Below are 23,092 nucleotides of genomic sequence, written 5' to 3' on the forward strand. Positions count from 1 at the left end.
CCCTCTATTCACAGACAAAGCTTTCCCCTCTGGCTTTGCTCTCAAAGCTTCTTTATACTGTGGGCTGGAGGCAAACAGGAATGGGAGTCATTTGTCCCTAGGAGCTTCAGGATCTCCCCCCTCTCATCTGCACCCAGAGCCCCACATTACTCAGGAGGTCTCACCTGTCTGGCAAAGTCAGTGGAAAAAGATGACCAGTGGCCTCCCTTCTGCTGGGCAGCCCCTGCCTCTACTCCACAGTTCACCTCCCACCCCCAATCAGTCACAAATACTCACGGGAGACGCTGAAGCCAAAAATGTTGCCATATTCTTGAAGAAGTTTTTTCAACAAGGTGCTTTTCCCAGCACCTGATGGTCCACTGAGAACAACTGGCCTTGGTCCCATTATCCCTAGAGGGAGAGAGAAAGCGAGAAAGAGGGAGGGAAAAGAGGGGAGAGAGGATAAGGAAGACAGAAAGGGTGAGGAGGGGAGAGAAAAAAGAAGGGAGGGAAAAAGAAAGAGGAGGGGAGAAAGGAAGAGGAAAAGAAAAGAAGAGGCAGAGAAGAAAGATAAGAGAGGATGAGAAAGAAAGGGAAAAGAAGGGAAAAGGGAAGAAAGTGAGAGATATATGGGAAGGAGGAGAGGAAAAAGGAGATGGAAAGATAGGAAAAAGGAAAAGAGGGAGGGAAGAGACAAAGGGAGAGAAAAAGAGAAGAAAATGAAGAGAAAAGGAAGAAGGGGAAGAGAGAACGGAAAGAGGAGGGAGAAAGGAGATGAGGAAGAAGGTGAGGGGAAGGAGAGACAGGAGCATATGGGATGAGAGGAGAGCCAAGTTTTAACTCGGGAATGGCAACCTTGTGCTTAGATTTCTATTAGATAGATAGCTTTCCCTCATTTTCTCACCTTTCCCAATCCCCAAGGTCAGAAGATTGCCTCCAGGGCTTAGTTGGCAGGAAAATGACACTGATCCCAACTGCACCAATTAAATTGGACATATTCAATTAAACAAATATTTACATGCCTACTATGAAAAAAGTCCTGTGCTCCTTCCTAGGGACATATAAATAATCCCAGAGGAACCTGGACTCTAATGGGGGGAAGGACATGTACAAAAACTATGATACAAGGGGAGAACAAGCTAAGTATAAGGGTGAGAACTAAGAGAAGTGCTAGGAGAAATTGGTTCTCCTTAACACAAACACCCCCCCTTCTTCCCTTTCTTTGTCTCCTTCCCCCTCTCTTTCCCTTCTCCTGTTCCTCCCTCCTCTCCTTTAATTCTTTCTCTCTCTTCCCAGTTTTAGTGCCCTTTCTTTAAGGAATAAGCTTCATTTTAACATTATATTCCCCTCCTCCCCCATATTTGTACTGTACTTACAAATTCCTCCCTGATGAATGGCTTTTTGAGAAATAAGAAGAAAATTGCTGGGATCCTCTAATGCTTGCCTTCTGCAATCTAGCCCCAGCCTACTTTGCCGGCTGCTGTCTCTCTCACCAATGTCCTTCTCCCTTCTCTAGTTTCTATAACTTTGATCACACCATATCTCATACCCAGATCAGATCCCTTCAGCCACGCCCCGCCTCTCCCACCAAATTGCCAGTCTCTCCTTTCAACTCCATGAGCCCTCCCAGCTGAAACGTGGCCTCTCCCACAAACTTCTCAGGTCAATTTTCTAGCTTCTCTCCTTTGCATCTGTATGGGTTTTACTGCTGAGAAGGACCTTAGAGCTGATCTGGTATAACCCTGGCATTTTTGCAGCAGAGATACAAGTATCTTGTGTCCCCACCCAGCCTGAGAGCTCCCTGAGAAGCTTTGAATTCCCAGCATAGGAGATGCTTAATGTTTGCTGAGTTGGATTAAAAAGAAAATTGCTGGGATCCTCTAATGCTTCACCAGTCCCTATCTCCAGAGACTGTCAAGGGTTAAAAAAAAAAAAAGCTTCATATTTAGCTCTATTCCTGGGCTCTCAGGTGCTGTCATTCACTCACAGCCTCGGTGATTCATCTGCCTTTGCTGGTAGGAGTGCACTGAACCGCCCACCCCTACCCCCCATGCCCAGCATGGGCTGCACTTACTTATTTCAGACCCCTCTGGCAATGTTAGGTATGTTTCTGGGTAAAAAATACTCTGCTCTTGGTCAGAGAGCTCAGGAGACAACAGAAGAAAGATTCCTGGAGCTGGGCTGGGCTGGGCTGGGCCTTAAATCCAGACGGGATGTCTTAGAAGAGCCAATGAGCACTTCCTGTCAGCGTCTTAGCTTAAGCAGCTCTGCTTCTAGCCCTGCTGGTCTTATTCCTAAACCTCCTGGGGATAAGTCACCAGCTTTTAAAAAGTCTACTCCTCTCCACCTGCTGAACTCCTTTTCTTCCCTGATTCCCACCCCCAAAAAGTGAAGTGAGCTCTTCCTCCTCAAACTGTCCACTCGGTCCGGTCTTTCCCCTGCCCCCATCACATTCTGACTCGTAGTAGGTTTACTTATTTAACGTTGTATGTTGTATATCCCCACCCCCCTCCAACTGTGACATTTTTTGTTTTTAGACCCTCAGAATCTCTGAACTTGGTAAGTGTTTAATAAATATTTGTGGAACTGAGTTCAACCATTCAGCAAGTATTTCCTGAGCACTTAAAGTGGGCAAGGCAGTGTGGGAGGGCACAAAAATGCCACACATACTAGTCCCTGCTCTCTGGAAGTTTATCATCTAGTAGGGGAAATGAGAAGATGACAGAAGGTCAGAGCCAGAAAGGGCCTTCAGGATCATCTAGCTCCATCCCCTCATTTTACAAAGAAAGAAACCGCCATCCACAGAAAAGAGACTTGGCTGGGTCTCATGGAACTAAAGGACAGAGCTGGGATTCAAGCCCAGGTGTTTTGGCTTAGTCAAGGGCTCTTTCCACCATGTGACACATTAAACAAATAACCACAATCCAAGAGGAAGAGACACGAGGTGCCAAAAGCCAAGTGCCATGATCTGGTGCAGGTCAAGAGCTATGGAATCCACTGGGGAATGGCTGAACACACTGGGGTACAAGAACATGATGGAATGACCAATAGGAGAGAATACAGAGAAACATGGAAAGACTGACATGACCCAATGCAAAGCGAAGAAAGGAGGTCAGGAAGACAACATACGAGGACCATGATGGAAAGAACAAACATCTCCAAACTACTCAAGATGAATGAATGCCATGAGATGGCACTGAACAAACTTGGCCCCAAAGAATGAGGAGACAACATCTCCCCCACTGCCCTGCAGAGGAGTCCCTTGGGGGGTGGGACACTGAATATGCAATAGCAGATTTTTTTCAATATATGGATCAGTTTTACTGATTTCCTCCCTCTTCTTTCTTCAAAAGAAAGTATTTTAGGGTATGGTTTGCTGGAAGGGGGAAGGAGAGACACACAGGGGAAATCTAGGCAATGTAAATAGAAAAGAGAGCAATAAAAATGATTTAAAAGAACCCTAGGACTTCAAAGGACAGAGTTTTATAGGGTGAGTGGGGCTATCAGGTTCTAGGCTTCTTGAAAAGGATGGTGTTTGGGGTAGGTCTTGAAGGATGTATGGGATTTTTCCAAATAAGTGAGGAAAAGAGACAGTCCTAAAATTTTATAATGATTCTATCTCTTCATGTGAAGTGGAGTGGGAGTGTGATGGAAAGAACACTCAGGCACTTATAACTTACTTTACCCAGAGATGATTAACAAGCACAGTAGTTAGCTTTTGTAGAGTGGGTTTTGTTTTTCTTATGTGCATTATCCAATTTTATCTTCATAACTACTCCCTATGAGGTTAAAAAAAAATGCCCAGCATTCTGCAGGGTGGAAAGAGAGGGTCACCAGAACTCACTGGTCTTGGCATTACGGAATAGTCCTACTGGTCATAGACTTATAGCCACTCAAAGCTACAAGAGGCCTGTCCAGAATCGAACGTATTTATTTTCCAGGTATGGAAACATCAGCTCAGAGGGTTTTTAGGGGATCTGACCAAAGTCCCAGAGCTAGTTATTAGCAGGAATAAAACAAAAAAAATAACTTGGGTCTCCTCACTCCTGGCCCAGGGTCCATGTCACCAAACAATGCTGTCTCCCCTCTGCAGTGCTTTCCAGTTTTCCAAGCATTGTTATGTACAGTCTCTCATTTGGTCAAGACGTCCCTGCAATGGAGAGAGACAGGGCAGGCATGACTCTTCCCATCTAACAGAAGAGGAATCTATATTAAGCCTGTGACTCTGTCCTTCCAAGGAGTCATGTCCCACTTGGACCTGGAGCACAGGGAAGGCCATGTTTCAAATGATTTTTCATTTCACCTATTGTCTAGATACTGCCTTGTGTCTGGTATTTATTCCTTTGCTAGCTCACATTTCTACAGTGTGTGCTTTCTAATTTACAAAGTTTTTTCCTTACAACCATCTTGTATAGTAGTTAGAATTCATCTGAATTTCCTCATCAGCTCAATCAGGAGACATTTCCTTTTCTCTGTAAAATAATCCACCCTGGGGCAGCTAGGTGGTGCAGAGAATAGAGCACTGGTCCTGGAGTCTGGAGGACCTGAGTTCAAATTTGACCTCAGACACCTGACACACTTACTAGCTGTGTAACCCTGGGCAAGTCACTTAACCCCAATTGTCTTGCTCCCCCAAAAAATAAATAATTCACCCTGCTTGCCACCACCTGATTCCAGAAAAGCTTGCTACTTAGATAATATCACTTCTTTCCACAAAAACCTTCAATGGTTTCCTCTTGCCCCATATGGTCACCAAAGTCCCTTATACTTCTAACATTTTCTTATTCCAAACTCTCAAGCCTAACATTCAAGGCTTCTATCATGCGGCTCTAACTTAACTTTCTAGGTTTACCTCCCACCAGTCCTCCAAATTCATCTTCCACTCTCAAGAAAAGAAGGCTGTTTCCTCATTTTGTCCAGGGGACATCTGGCACTTTTCTATCTCCAGGGGTTTGCCTCTCCTACAGATTGTTCAAGAATGCCTACCCAAATCCTCTGGAGACTTCAAGGCCCAGCTTAAATCCCACCTCTTACAAGAAGCCTTCCCTGACCATTCTAGGCAACAGCAATCACCTAGTGTATGAACCATTCAGTTAACACTTTTCAATAATTCATCAATGTGGGTACTTCTGCCACTGAAGAACACTGATGCAAATCACAAGACCTCCAGAACCCCTTCCTTATGATGTTCAGAATGAGGACTCTGGGGCCTTGAAAACCTCAAGTATTCTTAGAAGCCTCCAAGGAAAATTACTGCCAGGTCTCCATGTGGTGGTCAGTGAATTTTACTGGATTTGACTTCAATTCTTCCAGGGTCTGATTTCATTAGTATGGGCACTCCACAGATAGATATATCTCCTCTGTGCCTTGGCAGAGTCACTGTGGCAAAATAATTCATTTCCTGGTGACAAGCCTCGCTCTGCCACCTAGAGAGGCAGGTCTACAAGAGGAGGGACTGTGGAGGGGGCACCGGACCTGAGAGTCAGGAGGAAGACTGAGGTTCAAATTCTGCTTTCAATGCTGTATGTGTTATCCTAGGCATGTCATTCAACCCTGACATGCCTCAATTGTTTCCTCATTTGTAAAATGTAAAATGTAAAATTCCTCAATTGTAAAATGAGGGACTGGACCTGACTTCTAAGGTCCCTTCTTTCAGCTCCAAATTCGTGATCTGTGGCCCTGGGATGACAGGCAAACCTAGGCCTATTCTTACTGTCTACACATCTTGGTAAGCCCTGCCAGAATCTGAACTTTCTGGCCTAACCTTAGAAAGTTCACTGTCACATCCATGACAAGAGGACGATGTCAGTCATCCATTTGTAAGTGAGCATCAGTAGCTGCCTTATCTAATGTATATTTTATATCTCTAACTAGACTGCCCTCCTTGAAGGCAAGAGGCGACTTTTTGCACTTTGAACATTGGCTAGAAGTGCCCTGCTAATATAGCGTTACTATTCGAGGGTACAGGATTTCAATGTTATATGTCAGAACTCTAACAGGGCAGAGGGGGCAATTTGTCTACCTCTCAACAGACAACTGCTTAAAGTGGATATGACTGAAAAAAATGAATCCCCTGATGGCCAGCTCTCCGGTGATGAATCATGTGCACTTAGCTAGTCTTGTCCTTAAGACAACAGATACACGTTTAATGCGGTCTTCAACTGAAGTTGGTCCAACTTGGTAAAACCTGCCTTCACTGATGGCTTTGGGAATTCAGGTCATCATCCTGTCAGGAAAAAGCAACAGGGCCCATTAGTGGCAGCCCTAACAGAACAGGCCTCTATCGGCATTTGACTATTTGACATTGTGGCTGTGAGCTTTTATCATGCAGTGCTATAAAAAGGTACCTCATGGGGTGATACCAACATGAAGTCAGCTGAAGAAAGGCAGGAGAGCATGAGAAGGAAAAGGCATTCACTTCAAAGCAAACTCCCACTGACTTGCCCTGGCCCTGTGCAGTCACGTAATTCCAGGAGGAGGGCAGGTAAATCAGAATCTATTAGACACTTCTCATAGACAGAACAATGCTAGAAGGGCCTACAGAACACAAGACACAGTTCCCACCTGGCAATACCCATCAAAGATAAAACATACAGAAGAAAAGGATAAAGGACGGGTCCCTATAGCAATGCCTGACTTCAATTCCAAACTCTTTGCAAGGTGTCCCATTGTACATCCTTTACTGCCTCTCCCCCTGCCTTAATCCCTTGGCTAGGTGAAGCTCCCGACTGCTTCCTTGTCTTGAATGCCCTACTCCCTAAATAAAGAGGAGGGGGAGGGGAACAACCCCTGCTACTCTTGAAGGAATTTCATAACCAAGAATCCAATTTATGTATAAAAAGATGTTGACATTTGGCAGGTGTGTAGTAAGCCACCAGGGCCACCAGAGCAGCGGTAGCCCTAGAACGCCAGTCCTCAAATCAAACAGGGCAAGAAAATGAATGGGAAAAGCTTTACTACCTCAGGTAGGTCTGGCCTTGGCTTCAAGGTCCTCATATTCCTGGTAAGTCATCTATTTTTATTCTCTTGACCATTCATCATTGTAACCAGCCCACTTGTAGTCCAGTCCAAAAAGGAACTGGACCAACAGGTACCAATGGTCTCTGCCTGGCTGGCTGGGGGGGTGGGGGCGGGCATGGGAGGCTCTGGGGGAGCAAGTAGAAAAACCCTGGTACTTATCTCATGGGTGAGTCCTAAACTGACACATGGCCAGGCACCACCCCACCTTTGCTGATCCTATAATCCACTGCCCATGGGCAAGACTTTTAAACCGGGACCCCAGAAACAGATCTGCATCTGCTCCTTCCTGACCTGACCTTTCCAACTGTATTTTATATTTTCACATTCTAGAAAGACTGAACTACCTGCTGTTCACTAATTTAATCCCAACCTCTTTTACCTCATACAGAAAGACTGTCCTCTGTGTCTAGAACTACTTCCTTTCTCTTCTCTGACTATTCAAAGTTTTCTTGTCATTCAAGGCCCAAACTTATATGCCCTTTCTTTCATAAAGCTTTTCCTGATCTCCCAGTCAAGTGAACTCTCCTTTACCCCTATCATCCCATCTTCTACCATACATACATGCATGCACACACACATACACACATATGTGTGTGTACACATATATTTTTATATAGCCTACCCCCATGTGAGATTATGAGCTTCCTGTGGTTCCCAGCACCAGTCATGTGGTCCTGGACACTGACAGTTGATGTTTGTTGAATTGAGTTAACAGTAACTCATAGGGGATTAAATTTTCAAACCAGCCCAGAGCACACAGATACCTTTTCCTAGTGCTGTCTTCAATGACACTGCAGGTAATACACAGCTTGGCATTTTTTTTTCTTCAAATTTCCTATGGACTGTTTGGCTGCAAAAGGACAGGTCTCAAAGCCACCCTGAACCAAAATAAAGTATATGCTAGGGAAAGATACCCAGAGTCCAAAGGCCAGAAAAAGACTCTACACAAACTCCTAAACCACCCCTACAGAGAAGCAACAGGGTCACAGTCATCCAGGAGACTAACAAGCATTAATTCTGCATTTACAATGTGCCAGGCACAAGCTCTGGGGACAAAAATTAAGACAAAAGATAGTCCCTGCCCTTGAGAAAATCACAGTCTAATGGGTATGACAGTATGCAAATAACTGTGTACAAAAAAGCTCCAACCAGGACAACAGGAAACAATGGACAGAAGAAAGGCAGTAGAATTAAGAAAGGCTATGATAAAGCTTTCAACAGAAGGTGGGATTTTAGCTGGAATCAGAAGGAAGCCAGGAGGCTGAGATGAGGGGCATTCCAGGGACAGAGAAAATGGCCAGAGCCAGGAGTTGCAGTTTCTTGTTTGTAGAACAGCAAGGAGGCCAGTGTCCTGGATTGAATATTGAATATTCACCAAGGTAGAAAGGATCTAAAACCAGTACTCCCACCACTCTATTACCCTGGTCATGGCTACAGCTCTAACAGCCTGTTAGAGGGTGCCTTCCAACTCCAACATTCCATGCTCTAAAGACTTCCAGTTCTGACATTGTATGTTCCAAAGTTCCTTAGATCAGAGTAATGTGTCCTAATCCAAATTATATTGGAGACCAGAAAAATACCTACATTTTCTACTGACCAGACCCTCACTATATGGGAACCTTAGCATATGAATTTTCAAGAGTTCAGGGGCCTAGTAAGAATGAGGGAACAGGTAATGGGAGGGCAGAGCAGGGTTTAGGGAGTTGTTTCTTTCAACTTATTGGAGGGATAAAGACCTTTGGCAGTGCATGGAGTAAGACACAACTGTTTTTGAAGACAGTATATGCTGTAAGATTTCATTTTTTGGGGTGGCTAGGTGGTACAGTAAATAGAGCACCAGCCCTGAAGTCAGGAAGTTCTGAGTTCAAATCCATCCTCAGACACTTAATACAAAACTAGCTGCATGATCTTGGGCAAGTCACTTAACCCCAACTGACCTGCCTTCCCCCCCTCCAAAAAGCAAAAAATTAAGTAAAAAAAAAAAATCTGTTTTTTTTTCAGCTGGCTTTGCCTAAGTGTTTTTCATGTTAGGATTTTGTCAATTCCATGTCAAGGAGGATTTCTTTTTGTAGAATTCACATTAAGGAAGGATATGGGGGGGAGGACAGAAATTAATTAAAGGGAAATAATTTTGGTATAAAAATAAAAGGTGATAATAAACTTTAACAAATAATAAGCTATATCTTTGCATAGGAAAGGCAGTGTATTTTTCAGCACAGTGTGTTCTTTTATCAAACAAAAAATGAAAGTAACACAAGTTCATTCACTACTAACCTTAACCCTCCCATTGCCCCTATGGCCACCACCATGATCATCTTAGCTTAGGAAAAAATAAAGGATGGAATTTCCTTTCCAAAAAAAAAAAAAGGTTTTCCCTGTTGTTCCCACATCAGACTGAAGGGAATGGGTTAGATGAGGAACTGAAAAAGAAGAAAATCTTCCTTCTAACTTGTTTTGCAATCTATTCCTTTTTCAGTTTCTCTTTCCAATCAGCAGCAATCCTTCCCATCCCCAAACTATTTTTGTGCATTTCCTAGTCTTAAGGTGTGGATGAATGGGTGAGAGAAGTGAGGCTGGGCATCTGAAACATGACCAAATGAACACTGAACCAAACTAATCCCTAAATAAGGACAAGTCTAATCTTGTATCTACTCCAATCTCTCCCTGGGGCTTCAGTTCTGAATCTCCAACTGAATTTGCTACCTGCATCCCCAAGTTAAGATGGCCCAACTTCTCTATTTCTGTTGTTGGTATCACAGTCTTTCCAGTCCCCCAAACTTGAATCCTCGGGGTTCTCTTTGGCTCTTCCCTATACCTCTTCCTCCATATCTAATCAACTATGTTCTGCTGATTCTACTTCCAAGATATTACTTGCCTCCACCCTCTTCTCCATTCTTGCTGATACTACCTTGTTCAGGCTCTATCTTTGCTGCCTATCTCCTCTCTAAAATCTCCTCTTCAGACTACAGGGAAAAAAAATCACACTAATGAAGTAGTGTAGATAAAAGCACTTTGTAAACTACATTAATTGCTGTTATAAAGCCTTGATTATAGCATTCAAGGGCCTTTACAACCTGACTCCAATCTGTCTTATCTCATAATACTCTTCTCACAGATTTTACCCTCTCTTAATTCTATGTCTGCTCATATCATCCTAAGATTCTTGGAATGAATGGACTCTCCAGCTCTCTCTTCCTTTTGAATTCTACCATCTTCAAGGTACATCTCAGGTTTCATTTTCTCTATGAAACTCTCTCCCCTACCCTGATCATCCAGATAAAAGGAAACTTCCCTCATATTTCTTATAGCCCTTTGCCTGGGCACTTATACTGTATCATTTGTGCATTCGTCCTTACCCACAGAGGCTCTAATAGACCCAGAGAGAAGGGTGGGTCTGTATCAGCCCAGCCCTGGACCATATGAAAATTGGTTGAAGGAGCTGAGAATGTTTCACCTGGATGAGAGAAGGCTCTGAAAAGTCATGACAACTATTTTTAGTGGCTGAAAGGCTATTACTACAAGGGAAGAGCAGGCTGCTCTGTTTTATCTCAGAGGGCAGAATCAAGAACAATGGGTATTACTTGTCCAGGCACATTTAGTCTTGACGTTAGGAGGCATATTCTAATAAGAACAGTCATTCAAAAGTGGAACAGGTATGTAGTTCTGTGGGTTCCACCTCACTGAAGGTCTTTAAGCAAAAAATGGATAATCATCTTGTTGGGTCCGTGGGGCTGAGGATTCCTTTTTAAGTATGGACTAGACTAGGAGGCCCAAAGCCCCTTCCAATTCTGAAATCTTGTACTTCTTTGATTCCGCCCCCCCCCCCAAGCTGCCCAAGTCCTTGCTCATATAAGCCAGTTACCATTAGTTGAATTGACCCCAATCTTTCCCAATATAACGTAACCACAAAGCAAAGAAAAATTTAGAGGAACTTCCTTCGGGTTAAACTCAGAAGTGTTGATGCTTTAAACATCGAAACCGAATTAAGTTAAACACTTTACGTTTCATTCTTCCTCCAGCATCCCCAGTGCACAGCACAGGGCTTGGAGTACACCGAAGGCGCCTAATGCATGCTTGCAGACTCTGTAAAACGACCTCAGTTAAGAGCAGCACAGACCGCTCACAGTGCCGGGGCTGTAAGGCCAGATAACTGGAAGCATGATGACTACCACGCCGGGCTTCATCTAGGGAGGGAAACGTGCCAGGCAAATCACACCCCGACAGTGCTCGGCCAGGGGCAATCCGAGGATGGAAAGCACGCGAGCCCCTGATCCGCGGGGAGGAAGCGCCACGCGACTCAGGCGCAAGTTTCACGCCTCCCTCCTCGCGGGCCCGGAGGATGGGGGGCGTGGGGACGGCGGGAGGGAGGGCGCAGGGTTGGGCGTACCCGGGACTTGTCCTTTATGGAGACATGATGCTGGTCACGTCGGGGCCAAAGCAAAGGGAGGCGAGGTCCCCACCGCGATAGATCCACCCACATGCCCCTACGCGACTGCAAACCGCCCGGGTTCTCTCAGCCCCACGGCGCGCCGCTGTCCCCTCCCGGCTCCCGTCCTCAGGCTCCCTCTCCACGGACCCTGCTTGTCCCCTCCCGGCTCCCGTCGCTTCAGTACGGCTCCCGGAAAGCGGAGGGAGGGAGAGGAGATCCACCAGTCTCTGGACGCCCGTCCCCGCCCGTGTCCCTCGTTGCCTCACCTGCCGCCCGGGCTCCGACGGTGGAGGCGGAGGCCATAGCTGTTCCCGCAGCTGCAGCCAGCTTCAGCCAGACGCGCCAGCTCATGGAGGCGGCCCCCGAAGCGTGAGTGCAGCCCCGCCCCCTTCTGCGTCATCCCCGTGCGCCGTAGCGAGGCGACGCGGATGCGCCGCCCGCGACCTCTTGCCTCCGGTGTGCGAGCCCCGCAGCCCCGGTAGGTAGGTATTTTGGGGGCCATCGTCCGTACTTCCGTCCCGATTCACGCGTCGGAGAGAGACGCCCAGGACGCCTGAGGCTGCTCCGGCCCTCAGGCCTCGCTCACCTTTGTCCGGGGCTCCGGGCCTACATACAGTCTCCGAAGACGTGGTGAGCCGAGCATCCGGGGCCGGAGGGGCCTGAATCGCGACGGCGTCCTCTCCGGCCCGGGAGGTGTAGGGAGGTCGAGGGGAGGAGGGTTACATGAGCCTGTGCAGGACACCCTGCTCCTGGCTTCCTCTGATCCGGGCTCCGGCTGCTGTGCCCTTGGGCCTCCGTGGGCTGTGACGGGGGCGCAGTGACCGCAGCTTTGGGAGGGCATGCTGAGGTTTCTTTCCTCCACCCTGCCACCAAGCCCTGTGCACCTCAGATTCAGCCCTCGCCAGCTGCTAACAGGTTTGTTAAAGGCGCTTGTCTTCTAGGTGTAGTGAGAAGAGCACTGGACTTGAAGTCAGAATTAGTTTTAAACCCTAGTTTTGCGGCTTGTAAGCTGTGTGACCTTAGGCAACTCACTTCCTCTGTGTGGGTTCATGCCACAAGCTCCCTAAAAGTTGTCATCACTTCTTGCACGGACCATTGCAGCAGCTTCCTAATTGACTCCTCTGTCTCAAATTTTTTGGCTCTAGAATCCATCCTCTACAAAGCTGCTAAATTGATATTCCTAAAGGACTGATCTGATCATGTCCCTCCCCTTCTCTTGGAGCTTCTTTAGGTCCCTGTTTCCTTTAGGATAAAATGCAGGTCCCTCTATGTGGTATTTAAATCCCTTTCCATCATGGAGTTTTCCCCTTTAGGAATTCTGCCTTCCAACCAAACTTTGCTGCTTTGTTGTATGTAGTTCCTTATTAATGCATTTGGGCCTAAAATAGTCCCCTTCCTCTGCCCTTTGGAAGCCTTAGTTTCCCTGAAAGCTACCTCAAATATTACCTCCTTTTAAGAGACCTTTCTGGATTTTCCCAGTCGTTAATGTCTCCCCCATAGAAATTATTTTGTATTTATTTATCTTGCATATTGTTACTCCCACCTAGTTTCTTCCCCATCTTGAGAGTAGGGATGGTTTTATGTATGTTTGGTGAACACCTAGGCCAGTGCCTGGCACGCATAGGTACTTAATATAGTTAATAGGTAGATAGATAGATCTATATTTATCTATTTTTTGAGAAGACAAGTAGAGAATTCCTGGTAGGGAAACACTATCAATTAAGATTAGCATCTTCTCTACAACTTAATAGTTGCTTGGGGGCACTAAGAGGTTGAGTGACTTGCTTAGAATCCCAGCCAGTCTGAGTCAGAGGCAGGATTTGAAGTCACATCTTTCTGACTCCATAATAGTTGAGTTAAATTGAATCTCTAAGACAGGGATTCTTAGCCTTTTTGTGTGTCATGAATCTCTTTTTCAGTCTAGGTGAAGCCTATATATAACTTTTCTCAGAATATTTTTAAAAAATCATTCATAGTTAAAAGACATGCTAAATTTCAGTTAGCAATTATTGAAAATAAGGATGTTTTTTTATTTTTTGTTTTTTCCCTATTCAGATTCACGGACCCCAGGTTAAGAACCCTTGTTCTATGCCCACTTTCCATATTTCTAAAATGATGGATTTAGATTAGATTAAGGCCCCTTGCAACCCCAAAATCCCGATTCTCTGTCATTTTATTTACTGGTGATCAAACAATGTAAAATTCATCAGCCCTTTGAGTCCCCGGAAAACTGTAGTGATACCTTAATGACATTCCAATTAATGTTTCCCAAACTAACATAAAAGTAGCCAAGATTCTAGGACAGTCTGACCCCTTTCCTAACAGGTATCTGACTGAAAAGGTGGTATTTCATTTTATGGTTTTTAAATAGAGAAATTGTAAAAGAATGACTCAACTAAAAAAGATGTCTCATTTTGTTGGGTTGCAGACTGTCCATGAAGTATATACATCAGTTAATATTTTCGTGCCTTGGATGTGATGAGGCTCTGTTAACAGCTGTGTGAAGACGAGCTCCTCCAGTTATACCAGGGACAAGAATGGCAGCTGTGAGAAGAGTGATTTGGTGAGCACAAAGCTCTGGCATTGTATGGGTATTAAACCATGGACAAGTACTTCCTTTTTCCCATAGGGTTATCTGTTTTCATTAATTATTCAGAAAGTTTTCTATATTTGCCCTTACAGCTTTATCACTGACTATTAGAACAACTTAACAACAGCAGCTCGTATTTAAAGTTTGAAGAATACTTTCCTTATAATACCATAGTAAGGTATGAGTGTCCTTATTTTAGAGATGAAGAAACCTCATCTCAGAGAATGGAAGTGCCTTGTCCATAGTCACACAGCTTAACACATGGAAGAATTAGGATTCAGTCCAGGGCTTCTAAATGCAAGTTCAGTGTTCTTCTCTATCTACTGTATTGCTTCCCTATGTGAACATACCACTCCTCTGGTGCAAGTGTACTCACTGCTTCAGGATCACTTCATATCCATTTACTCATGTTGTTTGCAGTATGTAAACGCCCTTTTCTTTGTCTAAATGTGAGTTACAAAGGCCTCACCTCTTCTGTATAGGCTTCCTCATCTATTGCAGCTTTTTGGTCCCCTGATTGATATGTCTTGCTACTTGTTAACTCATATCTTAAAAGTTTTTTATGTGTTTATATCTTACCTCTTCTGCCAGACATTTAGGTCTTGAAGGGTAGGGACTATGTCTTACTGATTTTTTTGTGTCCCCCACAATACCTGAGTACTCAGATATTTATTAGTTGAGTTAAAGGAAAAAAAAAACTTGGAGAATTTATCAGAATCAGATGGCAGTTTCAGAAATATTTAAAGACTTTAAAAACTTTTATTTTTCTTGTCCCATGGGTAACTTGAAGAGCCTTTGAAAATGCCAGGTGTTGGATATAAGGAAATATGTTGAGAAGGTCTTTGGAAGCCTAAGAAAGATGTTTCACCTTAACCAGTCAGTCTTTTAAATCCTTGCATTACCACTATTCCCTTGAGTGCCAGGCAAGTATAAGCATAATTCAACACCAAGAAAATGAGTAAACACTGGAACTTTAAAAGAAATTTTTTTTTAACTGCTTCAGAATCTCTGTAATTTCAGGTGTGCTCAGTCCTGCCCTTCATCTTATTAATATCCCTGGACATTAATGCAGCTTAACTTTATCCTTTACCAAAATAGCTTCTGTTGAGGTCTGGCTTGTCTATATACAAAGACTTTTATCCTTATTACCCATAAGTAACCCCTAGAAGAGTCAAAAGCTAATCACTTTTCATAACTGAAAGTCATTCTTATTTTCCAGAAGTGGGGTTCTAGTTAGTTCTGTGTACTATAATTTACCACACTGATTTTAAGTGTGTTCAGAATCACATTTTGCTAACAGCAAATGTTTAAAAAGAATTCTATCCCCTAAGTACACAATAACACACCATAGTTTGTCAGTCAGCACTTTAATCAATATCCAGCAGGAGCTCAATTTTGTGCTATGTATTGTGTGTTGTAGGGAATCCAATATAAATACAAACCCCAGGCCAGGAGCTTGCTCTTAGTGGAACAAGCACTTTCCTCAGAGTCAGAAGATCTGTCTTCTGAATTTATATTTTGAATTTCCCTGTCACCATAGTAGCTTTTTATGGCCAGGTTCTTTTTTTTTTTTTTTTTTTTTTTTTTTTTTTTTTATTTCTTTTTTTTGGTTTGTTTTTTTTTTTTTTTTTTTTTTTTTTTGCTCATTTTTACAGCCTATTTCTTGACTTTGGACTATATATTACAGTTAGGCTCTGCTTACCTTGGGTTGGGGGTTACTGGGCTGAACTTCAATCTTTTACATCCTTATGGCTAGGAATTCTGGTCACTGCCCTCCTAGTCTGCACTCTGGTAGGGCTCCTGCTCCCTTATGACTACATCCACTCCTCTCTGCCCTGGAACTGTAACCTGGTGCTGGGTAAGGGACAAAGGAATTGCCAAATGGCCCCTGTTCCTGCGTGCATTGCTAGCATAGGTGTCCCCTAGAATCTCTTTCTGACCAGGTGTTCAGCCCTTTTATTGTCCCTGTGCATTGGACACCCCCAGCCCCCACTCCAGTGTTCATAGACTCTCTTTCTGTCCTAAGCTTCCCTAGGCTGGAAAAATAACTCACTGTGACTTTTTTTTTGGTTGTCCCTCTCAGAATTCAGTTTGATTCTTTTAAAAGTTATTTTGAGAGTTGTATTGGAAGAACTCTGCAAAAATGTTTACCTCACTTGGCTATCTTTTCTCCTCTTGCCTGTTTTTAAATGAGATTGGAAGATCTGAATTGGAATCCTAGCTCTCTCAGTGCCTTGATGTATGATCTGTACAAACCACATTACTTTTCTGAATCTGTGTCTTCTCATCTGTAAAATGGGGATAATAATCCTTGTACCAGCCACCTGACAAGGTTGTCATAAAGGGGAAAATACTTCATAAACTTTAAATTACTATTAAGGGGGTGAGGAGATGTTTTTGGAGCTTTAAGCCCCTGACCCAAGATTGGGGAACCTTTAGCCCCTAGGTCACATGTGGCCCTCTAGGTCTTCAAGGCTCGAGGCTGCAGGTTCCCTACCCCTGCCCTGGTCTGTTGGTGAGGTTTAAGCAACATTAACTTATTAACATTGGTGGGCAGACCTGCATGGCTTTGTCATCTTTTTTGTGTATAATGTTAATGTTTGATGGTAGTTTCATTGACCCATCTGAACCTTTTCCTTTGTAGCTTCCTACAGCAGAATTTAGTGAAGGTCAGCTTTCCCACTTTACATCACCTGCATACGTCCTCCCTCCAGCTCAACTCCAACCGAGCTTCTCTCACTCGAATTCATAGGAAGGCTTATGTGCGGTTGTATCCAGTGATGTTGGTCAAGCAAGATGGATCTACCATTCATATCAGATACAAGGAGCCTCGGCGGATCCTTACTGTAAGAATTTGTGCACAAATCCAAATTTAAAAATTGTTTTTATATTAATCCAGAAAGTTTTTATTAAGAGCCTACTATGTATAAAACACTACTGTGATTTGCGGTACAAAGATGAAAGAGAAGACAGTCTCTGCCCTCTAAGAGCTTACATTTTACTTGGGGGATACTTCATGCAAACAGATAAATACATCCGCGATAATTAGAAAAGGAGAGAGAGTGTATTAACAGGATTGAGGAAAGGCTTCCTATAGGAAATGGTGCATAAGCAGAGTCTTGAAGGAAGGCAGGGGCTCCAGAAGGGGCAGATCAGAAAGGAGCATGGGAGCACTCTGTGAAAAGGCATGGAAGCCAGGGGTGGAAAGCTGCATTTGAGAAATGGCAGGGAGGCCAGTTTGACCGGAACTTAGGGTATATGAGGGGAGCTAGAGGCAATATCCCTGGAAAAGCAGACTGGAACTAGTACATGCAGGGTTTTAAATGCTAAGCAAACGAAGTTGTATTTTATCCTGGAAGAAGCAGGAAGCCAGTAAAGGTTCTAGGGCAAGGAAATGACCTGGTCAGATTTGTGCTTTGGGAAAATTATTTTGGCTGTTGAATGGAGGACATGTTAGAATGAGGAGAGACTAGAGGGTTTTTTTTTTTAATGAATTTTTTTTTTGGAGGGGGTACAGCAAGGCAGTTGGAGTTAAGTGACTTGCCCAAGGTCACAGGGCTAGTGAGTGTCAAGTGTCTGAAGTCGGATTTGAACTCGAGTCCTCCTGACTCCAGGGTCAGGGCTGTATTCACTGCACCACCTAGCTGCCCCAAGAGACTAGAACTTGCAAGTCCAGTCAGGAGTGGTTATTTCCTTCCTGGCAAGAAATAGAAGATCCTGGACCAGAGTGATAGACACATGAGTAGAGAGAAAGGAATGGAGGTGAGAGGTGATTTGGAAGAGGTGGTCAAATATGGGAAGGGAGGGAGAATGAGGAATTGAGATTCTCTGAGGTGGCTGTGTCCTCCCCAGAAACAGAAGGAGCAGCTTTAATGGGGGAAGTTTAAAAGTCCACTTTGGGTATGTTGAATTGGAGGTCACAGGTTCGTAGATCTGTGGCTGGAAGAAACCTCAGAGGCCATCTTTTCCAGCTCCTTCATTTTACAAATGAGGAAACAGAAGCCCAGGGAAATGAAATGATTTGCCCAAGCTCACGTAAGCAGAAAGCATCAGAGGCAAAATTTGAACCTAGGTCCTGTGGCTGCAGGGGGGTGTCATTTTTCCTCTCTACTGCTTTGATGTCTAGCAGGCAGTTAGTGATAAAGAATTGGCATTCGATATGAGAGGCTTTTTATCCAGATCTAGGAGTTATTTACATAGAAATGATAATTGATGAAATTTTTGAGCTAATTAGATAATTATGCAAGACAACTTTAGGGGAGTTCTAACCCTACAGGTAGGGGTAGAACATGGATGGTCCAGCAATGGAGACTAAGAAGGCAGACAAAAGAATAACCAGGAGAAAGCTTGAAAACTGAGGGAGCTAAGTATCTCCAGCAGGAAGGAGGGGCCTCCAGGGTCTATGCTGTGGAGAAGTCAAGAAATATGTGGTTTAAACCTAGGCCAAAGGATGTAGCAAATTACACCACTAGAAACGTGGAGAGAACGGTTTCAGTTAAGTGCTGGGGTCTCAAGCCAGATTACAAGGGGTTGATAAAAGGAAATGGCAGAGAGGGAGTATAAGTTCCTTTTTTCTGGGTGTTTGGCTGTTAGATGCAAGGTAGAGAGGCATCTCAGTGATAACTTAGAGATTTATATTGGTCCCTATGTTCTTCCACATTTTTATCAATAACTTGGACAAAAGCAGAGATGATGTGCTTATTAAATTAGAACATTGCATGAAGCTAGGAAGGGTAGCTGATGCTCAGGATCCGAAAATCAATGAATTATGGAATGTTTATTAAGTGCTTGCTTTGTGACGGACCCTATGGTTGGTGCTAGGGATAGAAAGACCATAGTTCAGCATGCTTTACAGGCTCTATCTGTGACCTGATGTGGAATAAAAAAGAAGGTCAACAAGGATGAGTAAGATGTTCTATTAGTGGGCTCAAAAACAAACTCACAAATTCTGGATGAGGAAATCTGGAGTTCTTATGAGAGAGACCTGGGGCTTTAGGGTGAGGTGGGCTCATTTATTTGAGTCCTCAGGGTGACATGGCAGCCAGAAAGCTAATGCCATTCTGAGATCTCAGAGGAGGCAGAGCACCCAGCACAGGGAGCTAAGTGTTCTGCTGGAGTCTGTCCTGGTCACAGGATAAATGAAGTACTGTTCTTGGTGGTGGGCACCACAGTTTTGGAAAGACTTAGGTTAGCAGAAGCAGTATAGAAGAAGGTGAGACCAGGATTGTGGGAGGATGGAGGATGTCCTGTCAGGATTTGTTGAAGGATGGGACACATCTAGTATAGAAGAGAGAAGACTAAGGAGCCTAATAGTTGTCAGCAAGAATCAGGAGGGCTGTTATGTGGAGGAAGGTTTACGCTCATTTTGCTTGGCCTCAGAACAGCAGGACAAGCAGTGGAGTTAGGCTGAATGGGAACACGAATTCCTTAACAATTGGAGCCTTCCAGAATTTAGTGAAGTGCTTCAGGAAGTGGCCCTCAAAGAGGCTGATGGAACACTTGTCAGAGGTGTGGTTGGAGGGATACTCGTTCAGTTTAGGTGTAGGACATGTGGCCCACAACATTCCTGAGTGTGGCCCAACCAGATTAAATTATAACTAAGAAATATTTAACAAAATAAATAAAAAGAGGGCAGCCAGGTGGTGCAGTAGATATGTACTGGGCCTGGACTCAGATGCTTACTAGCTGTGTGACCCTGGGCAAGTCACTTAACCCTGTTTGCCTCAGTTTCCTTATCTGTAAAATGAGCTGGAGAAGGAAATGACAAACTATTCCAATATCTCTGCTGAGAAAATCCCAAATGGGGTCACAAAGAGTCAGGTATGACTGTAAATAACTAAATAGCAATAACAAAATACAATAAAACAGATCATGTAAAAATATAGTTTTCTAAGTCCTACCTGCCTTCAGAGATCATTATGAATGGTTTAGTGGCCTCTGATTCTATCTGAATTGAACACCACCGAAATACAGGGCCTCTGAGTTCCCTTCCAGCTCAGTCAGTCTGTGATTCTGCCACTATTGTAAACTCTAACTGATCTTCCTGTCTGCATTCTTTCTCCACTTCAGGATGCCCTTAACATTTCTGCCAGATTAATTTTCCTTTTACATAGATCTGTTATGGTTCTGTTTATTAAATAGAATTAAAATTCAACCTTGCATTTAGGATCCTCCACAATTTTGTGGCACCAGACTTTTCTTATTTATCTCATACTGCTTATGTCTATATACGCAATGGTCTGACCTGATTCTGCTGCCAGCCATCCTCTTTTTATTGATATCTTTTGTTTTATGTCATCTATATTTCCTTTTTAAAATTAAATTTATTTTAAGTGAACAAAAATCCATTTTCTTTTCTGTCCCCTCCCCCCACATCATTGGGAAAAAGAAAGTGAAACCTTTGTGACAAATATGCATAGGCAAGCAAGACATGGTCTTGCATTGGCCCTGTTTGAATTCCTCACTTCTCTGTTAAGAGGTTGTTACTCTGCTTCTTCATTGGTCCTCTGGCATCTGCTGACCAGAGCTCTTAAGTCCTCCATAGTTGCTTGTTTTTTTAACTTGTTGTGCTCACTTCACTCTGCAGCAGCTCATACAGGTCTTTCTAGGTTTCATTGAACTCTCCATTTTATCATTTTTTATGACACAATAATACTCCTTTACAATCATATACCATAATTTGTTCAGTCATTCACCTGCCAATAAATGGTCAAAGGATATGACCAGGAAGTTTTCAAGGGAAGAAATCCAAGCTGTCAACAGCCTTATGAAAAATGCTCCAAGTCACTAATAACTGGAGAAATGCCAATTGAAGCTGCTCTGATGTTCCACTTCACTCCCAAGAGATTGGTGGAGTTGACAGAAATGGAAAATGACAGATGTTGTTAGGGCAGAAACCTGGCACACAAATGTGCTATTGGTGGAGCTTTGAGCTCACATGGCCAGTTTGGAAAGCATTTTAGAAGCAGTCATTGAAATATGTACCTTCTTTGACTCAGGAATACCATAATTGGGCCCATACCTCAAAGAGGTTTTTGTTTTTGTTTTTTTGTTTTTTTCTTAAAAAGAAAAAAGGACCCTATAGACAAAAATCTTTCTAGCATCTTTTTTTTTTTTACTAGTGGTAAAGAGCTGGAAACTAAGGCGATGCCCTTCAATTGCTGTATTCTTTCCATTTCTCACCCTTTCCTGTTTCCATGACTTTATTTCCGGTATTCCCTATGCCTGGATGCCTCTTCCTTATGCCCAATAAATTCCTAGCCACCCTTTAAAGGTCATCTTGAATGCACCTTCCTTAAGCTCTGTCTGCTTCTTCCCAGTCAATCATAACACTTTGTTAGCATCCCTCTTATGCATTTGTTAGCTAATATTTTGCATTAGATAATATGTGTATGTGTGTCAAACCCCTTGCTAGACTTCAAATTCTATAAAGGTAGAAATCATGACTTACCTATAATCATAGATTTAGAGCCAGAAGGAACCTCAGAGTTCTAGTTCAGTCCCCTCATTTTACATATGAGGAAAAGGAAGCCCAGAGAGCCAAGTCACTTGTTCAAGGTCACACAGGTTATTTTTGCATCTCCTCCACGTTACCCAGAACAATACTGTACACATCGTGGGCCCTTAATGTTTGTTAAATGAGTAAGATTATATTCCTTTGGATGTATACATTGTAGTGTGGGTGTTGTATTAAAAAATCAGTTCTGTTTCTTTATAGTGACCTCATAGGAGGAAGCCTTGGCTCAGTACTGCTTCATAACAAAATGATTTTCTTCTTTGATGACAGTGCTTGATATATGCAGGCAATGACTGACAGCTGTGATCTTCTCAAATAGGGTCACCCAAGACCTCCCTTTATTAACTCCCACTAATAAATGCTGCTAATGACAAGCTTATGAGCTCAGGCTAAAGAGCTAAAATAGATTAATTCCTGCACTGCAGAACTGGTTGCTGCTGGAAGATCTTTTATTTGATTCACAAATTACTATCTAATTAATGAGGTTTCTGAAATTTAGAATATGGAGGCTTTGCCACCCTGAAAATTCAGCTGTTGTCTGTACTGTATTTTGGTGTCATGTACTTGGAGGGGATTCAGAGGAAAGTAATAAAAAATAATTAAATGGGAAATAAATTTTATGAAGAAAGACTAAATATCCTGGGTGTATAGAGCCTTGATAAGAAATTGCTAAACAGAGGACTTAATTACACGTTGCTTCAGTAATGAAATTTTCGAGGGGAGGCCAGAATAACATTTGTTGGGGATGATGTGGAAGGGATTCATGCTTCAGTGCAGGTTGGACCAGATGGCCTCCAAGGTCTCTTCCACCTCCAGAATTATGATTCTGAGTTTTCAGGATTTCATGTTGAATAGTTATACCATTTGTTTTTCCCTGTGTCTTTCAGATGCCAGTAGATATTGACACACTTTCTCCAGAGGAAAGAAGGATGAGACTACGCAAACGGAATCCCAAGTATATGGAAGTGGAGAAAAAAGAGACAGAATTTGGAGATGACTTCAATGTGGAACAATACGCAAAATTTTGGAAGAAAAACTGAATATTTTATAATGTTAAGTTTGTATAAAGGGTGAGTGCATTTGATGCACCCAAATATATTACTATTTTAGAAAATTAAAAACCATTGAAGTTTATAATGATGCACTTATTTATCTTTTATGTAGATGGTTTTCCTAGACTTTTTTCCCCTACTGCTTCTCCCTGATTCAAACCCTTGCCTTACCTGAGGGCAATGAAGATGGACAGTATGTGACCCCTGCCCTCCAGGAATTTACAGGGGCAAAAATGATTTCTTTTTAGGAGTTGACACTTTCATAGGAGAGATAAAATGTACAAACAGTAATAACAGCTTACATGTATATTATAAAATACGTACATTTTTGTTCATGTTTTCATGGATTCTTACAACTGTGTGAGACTCCTCCAAATGAGGATACAGACCCAGGGAGCTAGAGTAAATCGAACCCATCTGACCATGTGTCTGGTGCTTTTTCTGTTGCTGACCCTCACATCTACAAAGAACCACCATGCAAGTAAAATGTGCTCAGTACTAGGAAG

At 43.2% G+C, this 23,092-nt stretch overlaps 2 protein-coding genes across 23 annotated transcripts in view; one reads left to right on the forward strand and one right to left on the reverse strand.

Annotated features, from left to right (window-relative positions):
• The window catches only part of GUK1 (guanylate kinase 1), a 30,911-nt gene extending 19,079 nt beyond the window's left edge, over positions 1-11,832 (reverse strand). For 2 of the 19 annotated variants that reach the window (XM_069095856.1, XM_069095870.1), the window contains exons 1-3: positions 11,695-11,815; positions 2,054-2,176; positions 277-390 (exon numbers count right to left, since the gene is read on the reverse strand). In XM_069095856.1, coding sequence (XP_068951957.1) covers positions 277-390; positions 2,054-2,176; positions 11,695-11,779 — 322 coding nt within the window. In that variant the 5' untranslated portion in view covers positions 11,780-11,815. Of the gene's footprint in view, positions 1-276; positions 391-883; positions 954-1,355; positions 1,521-2,053; positions 2,283-4,023; positions 4,130-6,001; positions 6,206-11,386; positions 11,568-11,694 lie in introns of those variants that run through there. The other 17 variants (XM_069095862.1, XM_069095860.1, XM_069095861.1 and 14 more) reach the window with 17 other exon arrangements.
• MRPL55 (mitochondrial ribosomal protein L55) lies at positions 11,773-22,671 on the forward strand. Of its 4 annotated transcripts, none has more exons than XM_069095878.1 (4): positions 11,773-11,910; positions 13,857-13,991; positions 16,663-16,864; positions 22,422-22,671. In XM_069095878.1, the coding sequence occupies exons 2-4, from the start codon at positions 13,966-13,968 to the stop codon at positions 22,572-22,574; spliced, it is 381 nt and encodes a 126-aa protein (XP_068951979.1). In that variant the 5' UTR covers positions 11,773-11,910; positions 13,857-13,965; the 3' UTR covers positions 22,575-22,671. The 4 variants fall into 4 exon arrangements, with proteins under 4 accessions (XP_068951979.1, XP_068951981.1, XP_068951980.1 ...); XM_069095880.1 differs by having other exon boundaries at positions 11,839-11,906; XM_069095879.1 differs by having other exon boundaries at positions 11,907-12,058.
• Positions 22,672-23,092: the final 421 nt, after the last annotated feature.

This window comes from Petaurus breviceps, unplaced genomic scaffold (genome assembly GCF_028583685.1).
Source record: "Petaurus breviceps papuanus isolate PSGF00001 unplaced genomic scaffold, PetGlider_PUasm1.0 227, whole genome shotgun sequence".
Taxonomy (NCBI): domain Eukaryota; kingdom Metazoa; phylum Chordata; class Mammalia; order Diprotodontia; family Petauridae; genus Petaurus; species Petaurus breviceps.

Coding starts and splice junctions, on each gene's coding strand:
- MRPL55 (XM_069095878.1), top strand. CDS start 13,966: ATGGCAGCTGTGAGAAGAGTGATTTG. Junction 13,992..16,662: donor GCTGTGAGAAGAGTGATTTG/GTGAGCACAAAG, acceptor TTTCCTTTGTAG/CTTCCTACAGCAGAATTTAG. Junction 16,865..22,421: donor AGCCTCGGCGGATCCTTACT/GTAAGAATTTGT, acceptor TGTGTCTTTCAG/ATGCCAGTAGATATTGACAC.